The 13,494-nt window shown below is 41.2% G+C and overlaps 1 protein-coding gene and 1 non-coding gene across 2 annotated transcripts; both read right to left on the bottom strand.

Moving 5' to 3' along the window:
* Window positions 1–570: 570 nt before the first annotated feature.
* On the bottom strand, window positions 571–4,130 carry PPP1R8 (protein phosphatase 1 regulatory subunit 8). Its single transcript, XM_009489442.2, has 4 exons — window positions 4,029–4,130; window positions 3,225–3,369; window positions 1,960–2,024; window positions 571–954 (listed from the first exon to the last, which is right to left on the bottom strand). The coding sequence occupies exons 1-4, from the start codon at window positions 4,092–4,094 to the stop codon at window positions 601–603; spliced, it is 630 nt and encodes a 209-aa protein (XP_009487717.2). The 5' UTR covers window positions 4,095–4,130; the 3' UTR covers window positions 571–600.
* A 4,333-nt stretch (window positions 4,131–8,463) lies between these two features.
* On the bottom strand, window positions 8,464–8,629 carry LOC142595068 (small Cajal body-specific RNA 1). Its single transcript, XR_012831689.1, has one exon.
* Window positions 8,630–13,494: the final 4,865 nt, after the last annotated feature.

A 13,494-nucleotide genomic window follows, 5' to 3' on the forward strand; every position in this document is an offset into this window, starting at 1 on the left:
TGTTCTCATGAGCTAATGGGATGCTGTAGTGTTTTAGGTGGAAGTTAAAACAAGCTGTAGCCAAACAAAACAAAAAGATAATGCCCCACATTGGTGGGGTTTTGAAAATGTAAAAAATAAAAGCTGACCTGTATTTTGCAAGTTTTAGAACTCATACCAATGGGATTTCTGAAAGGCTTGGCCCCACAAACATTCACTTCTGATACAGCTGACCTGCTATGAGCAAGTCCAGCAGGAACAACATTACTCATAGTAACCACGACACCTAAATACACGAATTTGCAGGGTCATGCCATAAACGATAATTAAATTGTATGACTCTGCCCCTTCAACTTACGGATCAAAATTCAGAGTAAAGACCTCTGGGGACAGTAATGACTAAGAAAAGGCTGCCAGATATTTTGGTTCAAAAGGAGATGGGAACTGTATTTTTTTTTTAGAGAGACATATAAAAACGTTTGAAGACATCTTTAAAGGATATTTCACTTCTCCAATCTTGGTATTACATCTGGTTAGGACATTGAAATTTTAAAAAGACGATACTGCACATAAACAGTTTCTGGAGTTCGTAACTCCCACCCTCCCTCAACAAAACCCAACTCAGATCAGTAGGGAAGGGGTTGGCTTCTTGCCCGGCCACGCCTCCTTTGCATATTTCTTCTTCTTGGGTTCATTCACAGCTTCAGGATTAAAGACAGCAGGGTTTGGAGCTGGGTTCATGTTAACTGTTGAGGGCACAACAGGAGTCAAGTCCACATCTGGGGCAAGATTGGGGTAGGGCATTGGCAGACCACCAATGAGTGCTGTCCCATGGACGCCATGCGATTGGGAACCTGCCTCATTGTGAGTTGGAGGTAAACCACCATATAATCCTCCACTATAGGGAAAGTTTTGCATACGTCGTGATGCAGAATCATCTGTGGTCAAAGAGCCTGGATTCTCCAAACGTTTTTTCTGTAGACGGAAGTATTTAAAGAATTATTAAAAATACATGAAAAGAGCAATCTATTTAAACTGGATGCCAACGTCATTTTCCCCAAAAAGGCACCTAGACCAGCCACATATGAAGTGGTTACAGACGATGTCCCAGTCTTTGTCCCAGAAGATTTCTTCTGGGTTTCCTTGAAAACCACTTAATAATAAACTCTTAGAGATGCACAATGCAGGAAGGGGTGACAGAGTTGAAGCTCAGGTTTAACTTCGATCAGGTCTGAGCACCTCTTTACTTCCTGCACATCCTTGTCAGTCTTGAGCTTGTCCTGAACCCAAGACCAAGGAGGTCTTCAGTCAGTAACACAGACCCTCCTTTCCCCACAGTAAGAAACTGCAACTTGTAGATCACTTGTGTGATTTTGTCTAGCTCTTGATCATTTGAATCTTCTCCTGCAGCCTGGGGTTTATGCAGAATTATCCTTTTCCACATACATTATTTAGTGTATACCAGCAACAAGCAAAATTGCTATTACACTGTTGCTTAGCTACCCTGAAGTTTTATAAATCTTCCCTGCTCCTAGGCATATTCAAATTAAATACAGCACTAGCAGCACACTCATCCTGGAGCAAAGTCTAAACCCTGCTAGTTCTAGTAGACAACCTTATGAAGTCTTTAGCACTTACAGTATTTAAACAAACAACCTATTATTTTTCCTTTTCATTTTCCACACTTCCCACAATTTTAACTGATGCCTAGAACTACCATACTGAATTTCTAGAAAGCATTTCTTTTTTTGGGGGAAAAAGTTGCCATTGATCCCACGTGTTATTAAAGAGAAGAGCTAAAGCTGGATTTGAAGGGAAATGGCCAAATCTGCTAAAAAAAAGACAATTGTGAAACACGAACACAACTTTTGCTTAACAATAAAACACTTTCCACCATAGAACATTATGTTTCTAAGATGTAACTCAAAGTGAGTTCATCAATGTAATGTATTAATTAGAAAGTTGGGAGTTACTCCGTACCTTAACAGGGACTACTGCTGTCTGTACCATGTTCCTGAAACGCCCAACAGAAGGGTCCACATCCTCTGTAAAGGCAAGAACAGTGAAGCTTTCAGTAGGAATACAGGAAAAGATAGAACATCTGTCAGGTAAAGGAACCGGTATGAAGAATTGGTATGTGGACCTTCTCTTCTCAAAGCCAGCACTCTAGCAGCTCTCGCTAAGCACAAGCATGCCCAAACAAAGAGGGGAGCTAAGGGGACACCTAGTGGCTTTGTCTCAAGGTGGGCTCATCAGATACTGTGGTAAGAAAGGCTTCCACTCAGCGGAGAACGGGGAAAGGGGACAGATGAACGGCCAGTTTGCACTGATCAGACAGACTGGAGTTTGGGCTGAAAGCTGCTGCTGCTGAGGCACTGCACAAGCTCAAAGGCACAGCAGCTAGCCCTGGAAGTCCTTAGGGGACCTTGAAGGAGGAGTCAGAAGAATTCAGTGTAGAGTCTCTGAAAGTCTGAAAAAATTACCCTTTTTGTAATGTGAATGGCTGCTGTTTACATTAGGATGTTCTGAAAACTAAACTGCATAACCTTGTAAATCAAAATAGTTATTCTAGGTGGCATACACTGCCAAATGAAACTAGCTGCAGACTGTATTTTAAAATGCATATTCATTAATAAGCTACTCTTATTAATAGGAATATTACACATATAAAATATTAATAGGACTGCCATTAATATAAAACAGCTAAGGGAGAAAAATGACTATTTAGGAATTGGATACATCTTCAGAAGCATCGTTTTGAATGAGAATGACTTGTTGCAGATATGCAGACAAGCAGCAAAAAAGCTCTAGCTTGAGACAAATATCCATTAGGCAACAGGTAAGGAAAGAATTAACAGACAGATGAAAAACTAACACGTTCAGTTCCCATTTAAATTCTAAAGAAGGCAAAGAATTTAAAAGAATTTCCTCCTTTTGGACCCATGAGATCTTTCCAAAATCCAACAGAATTTTGTAGAATGAAGCCGAGTGTGACATCCCTGTCCTGCACAAATCATGCAGTTATTTTACAGGTAGAAGAAACAGAGAGAGGTCACAGACATAAGCGAGACATGCGGCAGCTTCTCTGAAATAGCATATCCCAAATATTAACTGCCAAATTTCTGTTCTCCTTATCCATATGCAGCCATGGGTAATCCCTATGAGAATACTGGAAAGAGGGCCTTAAAGGCTAAAGATTCAACTAAATCAACATACTCAACTAAAGATTAAAGCAAAATACTTACCTGGATTGATGATTTCATCATCATCACTGAATGTCACTCTGGAGTTCTTCCGTTTTCTCTTTGGCCTCTGAATATCCAAGTTCCCTTCCTCAATGGTTAGCGTGGAAATTCTTTTGTTGTGGGCTGTATTAAACTCTGTCAGGTTCTAATGACAAATTTGGACACGAAATAGTTTAAGCAACTAGTGCATGAAGTCTGATTTAATCATGTGATCGTGCGTATCAACAGCACACTGTTTAGCTTCAACTTTAGACCCCTAGGAAGAAAAGAGTGCTCCAGTGCTGCAACAGGTTGCCCAGAAAGGTTGTGGAGTCTCTGTCTGCAGAGATATTCAGGACTTTACTGAGCACGATCCTGGGCAACCTGCTCTAGCTGACTCTGCTTGAGCAGGGGGGCTGGACTAGATGATCCTGAGAGGTCCCTTCCAACCTCAACAATCCTGTGAACGCCACACACACTGCTTTCTCCCTCTTCACTAGCTAACTGTAGGAAACAGGGCAGCATTCACTGTTACCTGGCCATGAGGAACAGTGTGGGAAATCAGCCCAGACCTGGGGTAATGCTAGTTGGAGAACATGTACTCCCTGGCAAGCCTTTGTGAGAAGGCCATTGGAATAGACGGATTATTAGCTCACTGATTCTGGGAAGCAGCATGATCACAGGCTTATCATGGCAGAACGAGATGGACACCTCAGACTATCTTCAAGGCCAAGAAATTAAGAACCGGAACCCCAGCAAACAAGTGGGGAATGCCATCCGTTCAGCTGGAAATGCCATCTAGGTACAATGTGCCATTGTACTCACGTCAAGTTCTGTCTCCTCCTCTGGCAGGCCCAGCAAGCCCTTGAGCTCTTCATCTTCACCGCCCATTTTCTCATCTCCTTTAACTGCTGATGGCAGCGTCTGAGGCTTCTCTCGCAGAGTATATGCCCGTGTAGAAGCGCCAAATGAAACCGTGGAGTCAATGGGTATCTGTTGGGGTTTGTGCGGTTCCAAGCGGATATGACCCAAGAATGTGCCATGTGCTGATAACATCAAAATGCAAAATAGTCTGTTAAGTCACCAGCTTGGGCTCACAGTATTCACATTCAAGTCTTGAGAAGTTCAGAAACTGGACATGGTTGCTCCAAGATACAAGTCACTGAGGTTCTGCTGAAAACATTAGCTACGTACATTTTACCTACCATCTCACAAGCTAAGATAACACACATCAGAAGTCCTCAAAACGTCATGGAAATAAATGACAAACACCATTTACTTTCTGGATTCTTGTAGGTCCCAACGTACCGTGTCTGGAATCATTCCATCAGTGGAAGAAAAAGTATATCACGTTTTAGATCTCGGGGAAACCACCCGCAGAAGAGAAACCTTCATTAAAATTGTGAAGGGAAGGCCAAGTCACTTTCCCCCTCTCCCTTAGCCTCTTAGTCTAGAAATGTTGTTTTAAACACCAAGTGAAGCAGATGTAAGCCGACTGGAGCAAACACTCCTTTGCTCCTAACCCTTGCCAATCTTTCACTAGGATGCTAATTCAGATTATAGTCATCTATCCACACAGTGTAAACACCACAACAAAAAAAAAGAAAAAGCGTCTCAGATTCAGAAATGCTTAAGCACCGAAATATTGTACTTCTATCTGGTTAAATGTCACACTACTTACTGCTGTTTAGATCTATGAGGAAAACCCTCTTGAGATGTTTGTGATAGACCAAGGCAGCATGGACCCGAGAGCAAGACTGGTGGTCAATGGTAAAATCGCACAGATCAGGATTTCTCCCAAAGAGATAGTATTTCTTCTCATCAATGATGAGTTTCTGAGGTAGAATATCAAACAGAGAAGCATATTAGACTCCTATAATCTTTCGGATCTTCCTGAAAAAATCCAAGAACATAAATAAACAGAGCAAATTCAAAACAAAGCATCAACATCTAATCAATATTTCAGTTTTGTCTGACACTGTTCAGTACAGAAACTCAAATCTTCTCTTTGTAAAATGAGAACAGCTGAACACGGAAGAGTCCCAGTTATTCCCTTCTTTAACAGCCAATACAAGACAGCCTGGGAAGGACAATAACTCTTCAAAGCATGAGACTCTGTCATACAAGAGATTCTCTCTCACACCTGCTTCCAATGATTTTTACACGTTCCTCGAGGCACATGACCTTGGGCCTTGCCTAAGCCAGGTATCTATGCTAAATGATCTCCAGTCCGATACAGAACGTCAGAATTATATTTCTGTACAGAAGAGAATACAGGAGATTTCAGACCTTTGTAATAAAGATGTAAAACTATACCAAATATGTACTGTGATATGAATCTGTATTAGCCTATTCAAGTAAGCCATTAATTTTAGGCATTTCTTCTTAAGTCATCCTAGTTCTAACCTCTTCTTCAAACAAGATCTTACATACTGTAATATCAGTTACATAAACCATCTCTGAAAAGCAAAGGAACATTTTGACACAGTCCTACAGCATACACAGCATATTTCTACTAACAATGTTGTTAAAAGGAACGCCTTGCGCCTAAATCCTGATGTACCTAAGCACTGCAGCCTTCTTTTTCACTGTATCCCAAGATCTTAATCTAACCTGTGTTTTCTTGCTTCCAGCTGCACAAGTCAAAGGCTGGCAATGCATTACAGATTTGTTAACAGACGGCTTCTCCTGCTTTTTGAAGCATTTACCAAAGCCCACACAACGTTTCAATAGCATGATCAAGGAAATGCTGATAATACATTTTCCATCAGAAAAAACCAGATCTTAGTTCAGGAAAGCATTGCTTTCATGAGACGGTCTGAGCTGAATGAACACTTTGCCTGCTAGACACGAGGATTTCTTCCCTTTCCCTCCTTCCACTCCCAGCTATACAACCCTCTCCCACACATCTGAGCAAAGTTTTCAGCTTGCAGAGCACTTTTTTGCTGTGTTAGTCTACTACTGTTTTAGTGGACTGAATCAGTTTGCCTTCAGTCAGATGCGCACCCCAGCTGGCTCTAGCGAAGCAATGGATGACACACACTAGGGCTGTGTGATGAGGAAGGACCTCCCTTCCTAGCAGTGACATTCACATCAATCAGCTGTTTGCTCCTCAGTTTTGCCAGCTGTGTAAACCACATGCTCAGCTAGAAAGAGCTAATGTATCAGACTAGTTACATGTAGGTAGTTTGCAATTTTTTCTGAGCTATCAGAAAGACTGACACAATGAGCACCTAGACAGTTACTTATTCCGTGGCACTACCAAGTCATACAGAAAATAAAGAGACAGCTTGGAATAAGACATAGTATTTATACTCCTCTGCCTTACCTGCAAGCATAAAAATCACATGGACCTCTTTTTCTACGACAAATCACCTGGCAAAGTTACATCTATTTAACTGCCCACCAATTATGAACTTCAAGGCTTTTAGCACTGCTGCATTCAAATGTCACTTCCCCACTGATTTTTTTTTTTTTTTTTCCCCCCAGATGTGTTCTACATTTTCCACGTTGGATTTCTCATTGTTCTGCTGAACATTTGTCAGCCCCCATGCTGCAAGTTCTCGCAATCTGGTATTCAGTAATAAGTACTTAATTTATTTCTGTATGTTTATTCTCTCTTTTAGGTCACTAGAAGAAATAATTGAACAACTCAACTCCACACTAGTATACATCATGACAACTTTACAATTAATTGGTCCCTTAGGTAATAATCTGCTAATGTCTCATTCCCAACTAACTCAACGTATACATTTTAAGCATGATTTCATGAGAGTAAATGCTTTGTGAAATCTACTGACTTACCTATTTTAGCCTGCTTTCTTAAAACAACAAGATTTAGGTGATCAAGCTGTGTGCATATCCATCAGCTCCTGACACCCACTACTAAACCAAATAACTTCTCAACCAAGTGGACAATTTCAACCAGCACTACAAGACACTAAATTTCAAGAAGTTCTGGGAAAACAAACAGCACAACAACTTCATCAGTATCCTCAGCGATACACAGGCTGGCAGAAAATGCACAAAAGTGCCAATACTTAAGACTTTAACTATATAAAAGAAAAAAAAAATCTTCTTGGAGTCCACATCTCATTTGATAAGACAGGAATCACAGCTTCATTAGCAATTCACCTTCAAGTACATTATCTGGTGACAAATGAGGTGCAAATGCAAAAAATGCAAGTGATTTTCCTCCAATTGGGACATTTAAAACATGCAGGTGTCTCCTCTGAATCTATTTGTGTCTGGTGGGGAATAGCATACCCCGAGGCCTCAGTATAATTCAGACAAAAAACCCAAGAAATCGATATACTGAAAGAGTCTTCTGGATTCTGCTCTCACCTGGCTACTTTATTATCACTTTCTGTCTCTTTACAAATACTGGTTTTCACAAGACCCTCCCCTCAGAATTAACCAGAAAGTGTAACACACTGACAAAGAGCTTAAACTAGCATATGGTTTCCTCAGTCCTTTCTGGTTGAATATTATTTCTTTTTTTTTTTTAATTCCACCTGTAAATAGATCAGTCTCCTCCCTATACATTCTTCATGCTAACGTACTTTTGCTACGCTTTTCCCTGCAAGCCTTAATCAACACCTATCATTCCATTAGTCTCAGTGATACTTCCCCTTAAGATTACAGTTGTTTCATCCAGCTATTGATCTGTGAATACCACAGCGTTTGTCCCAATACATCTTTTGAGAAATGCTGGTTAGGTTTTCTGGGGATTCAACTTCATAGCAATGGATTTATGTCCAGTATTATGCAGTATTATACCTTACTCATTCAGTTCAGCACTCTTGAGTCTTCCTAAATTCAATACCTTTATACTAATGAATTCTATGATTCCACTCTTTGCAAGAAAGACTTTGCAAGAAAGCACTAACTTTTCCTTTTATTCTTGTGTATTTGAAAAAAAAAAAATTCTGTGCAAACACAACTCTGATACAAACAAGTAGATCTTCAGAAGCTGATTCATTACTCCACATTTCAGTGCTCAGCTCTGCAAGCAGTTATCTTACGATTTCAAGTACCATAGAAATTGGTCCAATAATTTCTCATTCTTGTCCACAACTGAAAGCAAAAGAAGTGTTCCATAAGTTTTCATTTGCACCCGTTACACACAAAACAATACCATTCTGACTTGACAACATTTAAAGAGATTTTGCAAAGACACAAATTCATAAATTGGAACTATTGCAACAAATCAGAGAAAATAATTTTATTGCCTTTATTTCAAGAAAATGTTTCCAAAATTTTCTGTGCCTCTGAGTTATAACCCGGTGTTATCCTTTATACACTGAGCTTAAACACTTCATGGCTTGTTTTAATGTTGCACTTTTCAGACCCAGCAATCACAAGGTGTACCTCAGACCTCTGCACGAGACCTGGGATACGGATGGCTCGGTTAGTATCAAGTGCTTAGTAATCCACAAGATTTAAGAATGTTCCTTCTTGGTCACTGCTGTCTACCGTAAGACACAAAACCAAAAAACTATTTGCCAAAAGAAATTTTTTACCATGAGGGTGGTGAAGCACTGGCACAGGTTGCCCAGAGAGGCGGTGGAGGCCCCATCCCTGGCAACATCCCAGGCCAGGCTGGACGGGGCTGTGAGCACCCTGGGCTGGTTAAAGCTGTCCCTGGCACTGCAGGGGTTGGGCTGGGTGGGCTCTAAAGGGCCCTTCCAACCCAAAGCATTCAATGATTCTATGATTCATATGTACCAAAAAGGGAAACAGATGGATCACATTCAAACACTTAATTTGTTGCACAGTTCCCATACATACACACAGTACATTGTCTCACGTAACCACCACAGTCTGGAGGACTTAAGTCCTCACCTGCGTACAGTGTGCAAGGCATACACGCAGGCAGGCATGCTACGTGGAACAGTCTGCTAGAACTTCCCCCGCAAGCCAGCTCTGCTGACTTCAGCAGACAGAAGTACGATAGCAGGCCAGACCTCTGTGCTACACACGTAGGTGCCTGCGCCGGGTCACCACGTGCCACAGCATTCAGCACACATATTACACACTGCATGGCAGGCAAGCTGTACCTCACTGATCTCAGTGACATTGATAGCCAACATCAGATATTCAGGTGGTAAAACACAAACTCTACAGTCATTCTGTAACCTCTGTGTGATCACATCCTCTACCAAACCTCGGAGTACTTGGACAGCGAACTAGCAATGGCTGTTAACAGTGCTCTGCATGACAGCAACAAGAACCTCTTTCAGGTTATCAAGAGAGCTGATGGTAGAAAGAGGGAATCAGGATGCTTGTACCACCTACCTTCCCAATGTGGACAGAGACCCCAGGCTTACAAAGCCAGCTTGGGCCTCCTGTAGATCCAAAAGCTTTGGGCAGCACAGCCTCAGAGTCTGACACCACCAGGATGATATTCCTGACTGTCATTTATCAACACCAAATTTGCTCATCCACTGCCAAAACCAATGCTGCAAACTCAGCTTCCGTATGGCATTTTGCTGCGTTTTTTTCAGTCCTGACCAGGACTCCCATGATAGATTTGCCTAGGACCTGAGGATTAATTCAGCAGAGAGCTCCATATAACCTCTTTCACCCTAAAGCTCTCTCCACACTCAAAAATCCAAAAGAAACATGACAAGAAACAACCTCATCTCATAGAGTAAGTCTCCCAGGTGGGAAGGCTGCAGTACATTTGGCCACCTGGCACATACCAAAAAACCTGAAGTCACTGCCATTTGGCTTAGCTTGCTGAATCTCATCACACGGCCTCAAAGAAACACTGGAAGACCCAGTGCTGAGTACAATCCTTACCCCAGATGCTGCTGCTAGGACGGGTAGTGAGAAGGCTGAGCTGAGAAGCAGTCCTACTACAGCTCTCTGATCTCTGAAAATGATTCTGAACATGTAACAGTACCATGAGAAGCAGAATACATGGCCCATTGTTTGAAGACAAACGCAATGCAAAGGGCTTAAAAGCTACAGTGCCTAGAAAGAGCCAGTGAAGGATTGCTCCAACGTAGTCCAAGTAGCAGGTGTGAACCAACTCGGCCATGCCTTGTATGAGCTACTTTGAAGATGCAGTAAATGTACGTTAGTATCTAATTCCTTTCAAATTAGGGCTGAGCAAAGATGTCTTTTAGGTCAAGACTGGTTTTGCCCATTTTCTGTGTCTTTAAATCCAGAGCGAGAGCACTCTCTCAAAACAGTGTAAAACCAACAGTAATGGACTATAAAGAAAAGCCTCATTTTACTGGTTTCTGGTCTGGGAAAACACAAGCTTATTTGCCAGATACCTATTTGTGACATCTCTATCTGCTTTCCTATGCAAAGCATATTCTGGTAACTTAACCAAATTCTAACCAGTAAATCTCTCCTGCCAGACACCAGAAGGAACACTTAATACTGTCTGATGCTCCTGTGGTGGCACACATTAAAAACCAGCCAAGATTTTAAGGTCCCTAAATGTTTCTTGATCTAACACCGAGTTCTTAATTTTTCATGTTTCTATTCAGAAAAGTTGGCTCAGCTTTGCAAACTTTTGCTGCCCAGAAACATTCCTCCATTTCAGTCAATTGCAAGTTAGGAGTCTTTCCACAGCTAAAATACATTTGCTGGCTTGGGTCCTCTCTGTCAACTATGCTAAAGAGCCTTTTTTTTTTGTTATTTACTACTTTTAGTGTGATATAAGACAAAATATGAAATAGAGAATAAGGTTGTGTATATCAGACAAATCCCTTTGCTGTAATAAAAATAACTCATTGTATCTGTGCTAATCACAACACTGTTCACAGATCTAGAACATGGAATGAAAAATCATACTGTAGTTCATACTGTAGGACAGGACAATAATCCTATAAAATACAGGATGCCTAGTTAACCTCACTAGAGAACAAAATAAAAAAATAAACTGACAAGTATCTCAAACAAGCAGTACAAAGTGAAGAGTTTTTACTCTTACTCTTTTGTATTTGAGATTTCTTTCCCCGTGTTATTTGAGTTTCTGCTCCTTAAGTTCCTAAGACAAGGTGCCTTCTGTCTGCAGTCTGATACCTCCTATAAAAGTATCTTGTAGGGAACAAAATGTCAACTTTGGTCCAAAATTAAGTTTGCAAGAAATAAAGTCTCTGCAAAGTATCGAGTTTCCCTTATAAACATTTTATTTTTTCTCTCTCTTAGTAGGACAGGTTTAATGTTCACGAATCAGAGTGTCATTGTTTGCTAGCTGAGCACTGCGGTTTTGTATCCCTTCAAACAGTGCATCCAATCAGAAGATAACTGATGGAAGCATTGCATAGTACGAGACAGCCTTAGAATACAGGCAAGGGAAAATATACTTCGTTCTGAAGTTTCAGAGTAAAACGAACTGATTTGAAAGTAATGAGATGAAAGTATGAGAGAGAAAGGAAATACTTATGAGTAAGTGTGGAAAATGCTGGGAGATGTTCTACTGCTGGTGCCTATATATATGATATACCAAACACATACAAAACCTATTTTCATACCTCAATGAGTTTGTCTCCTTTGACTACATCCAGATGTAAGCCAGGTGGTGGTTTCCCTGCCCTGGAAAATAAAGAGAGGAAAATATAGTATCAAAATATTTAACAGAAAGTTTATTAGTGTTAGAGGTAATATTCTACTAGAGCTACAGACCAAACCTACACAAATGTAAGCAGAATTATTTTGGGGAAAATATTGAAATGCCATAATTTTCTTTTCCTCCCTGCAGACTCCTTCTGACAACACATAAAACATGATTTTTTACAATAAGAGTTAAGCTAACAGGACACGAGGCATTTCAAGCTTTACCTCTCCAGGTGAAAAATAGCTAATTTACCAAATGAACAGAGCAGCTCCTAAGAGAACATGATATGAGGCCAGGAAGAGGCTAACAACTAGAGAACGGGACAGGCTGGGACTGTTTGCTTAAGGGCCTGCTCAAGGGATCTGTGTTCTCACGTTACCTTCAAAACAGTAGATCTCTACCCTTAGCTGCTGAGAAGAACAGAAACTTCTACCATCTTTGCCGTCTAGGACTGGTAATGGCAGAAAACCTGAAAGGGGCTCAACACGTAGCTGTAATATTATAAAAATGTTGGCCAATAGCCAGCGCTCCTCCACACTCACCCTACAATCAAATTTTCCTACCAACACAGGTAACATGGAAGAGATTACAGTATTAGATAGCAGAGGGACCCCTACCCTACGATAGCACAATCCTCCCTCCACCAAATTCTCAAAGAGCAGCTCAGCTGCCCCAGCCCTACAGCTCCATCCCTGCTCACCTCCTGTGAAGCAGATTCACCAGTCAGACAGCATTATTCCCACGAGGGCAAAGGCAGCACAGAGGCACATAGGACTCGGCAATGCACAGCAAAACAACATTAACATGCGTGAGAACCCATGGGGATTAGCAGCATCAAAAACGTATTTGGTATTTACAGTGCTCAAAACCAGGACACCACTGTGGTATCAATACGCCGCCCTTCACTACATAGGATCTTTGGCTGTTGACAGCAAATGATCTTTTCCTGCTCAGATCTCTAAAAATCTGCATCTCTAGTACTTCTTCACTGATAATAGCACTGCTCCTTGTCTCTACGGCTGGACCAACTTTCTAGGTGATAGCAGTGACGCAGTTCTCAGCTGTACTGCTGCCCTTCTGAAGAATAACTGCAGAGGAGATCACATTCCCATTTACTGCTTTGCTCACTGCACAGAGGAAGCCAAGAGAACAGCGACAATGGGTAGTGACATTCTCAGCATGGCTGTAGAAGAAAGAAAGGTCACTTGTAATTGAAGTTGAGGAGGTTAAATACAGATGTTCATGTTTCTGGGACATGTCTTAAAATTTGAAGGCTTCTTCTGTGTCCCCAGGCTATCTGGTTACCATACACATGCTCTCCCAGATAACTTCATACAAGAACACAGTTCTCTTATTTCTACTTCATTTCTTTCTCAAGTATTGCACAAGCTTTTTCCATTCTTGCTCCAAATCCATTATACTAGCCTGCTCAGATCACTCTCTGGCCTTTCTTGAATATGCCAGTTGGGACTTTCACAAGTTTTCTTACCAAGCCTTTCTCTAAGATTGTGGATAGTACCATCCTAGCAGAATAAGATGGATATGGCTGATACTGGTTGTTATTCTTTTGGATGAACAAACAGCAGCAGCAAAAGCAGAGGATGCAAAGCTCCATGACAATCTGCTAATACGGTGACTGCTTCCTAGAAAAGGGATAACAGTGGTGTGGGGGAAAGACCAGCAAGTAAAAGTGCTCCCAAAGAAGATACACAG

This window comes from Pelecanus crispus, chromosome 16 (assembly GCF_030463565.1).
Source record: "Pelecanus crispus isolate bPelCri1 chromosome 16, bPelCri1.pri, whole genome shotgun sequence".
Classification (NCBI taxonomy): Eukaryota; Metazoa; Chordata; class Aves; order Pelecaniformes; family Pelecanidae; genus Pelecanus; species Pelecanus crispus.

Bases quoted from the DNA above. Each gene is read 5' to 3' on its own strand.
- PPP1R8 (XM_009489442.2), bottom strand. From the start codon at position 4,094: ATGGGCGGTGAAGATGAAGAGCTCAAGGGCTTGCTGGGCCTGCCAGAG. The intron at 3,370-4,028 runs GTGAGTACAATG...ATTTGTCATTAG, and splicing joins AGGAGGAGACAGAACTTGAC to AACCTGACAGAGTTTAATAC. The intron at 955-1,959 runs GTACGGAGTAAC...TTCCGTCTACAG, and splicing joins CAGCAGTAGTCCCTGTTAAG to AAAAAACGTTTGGAGAATCC.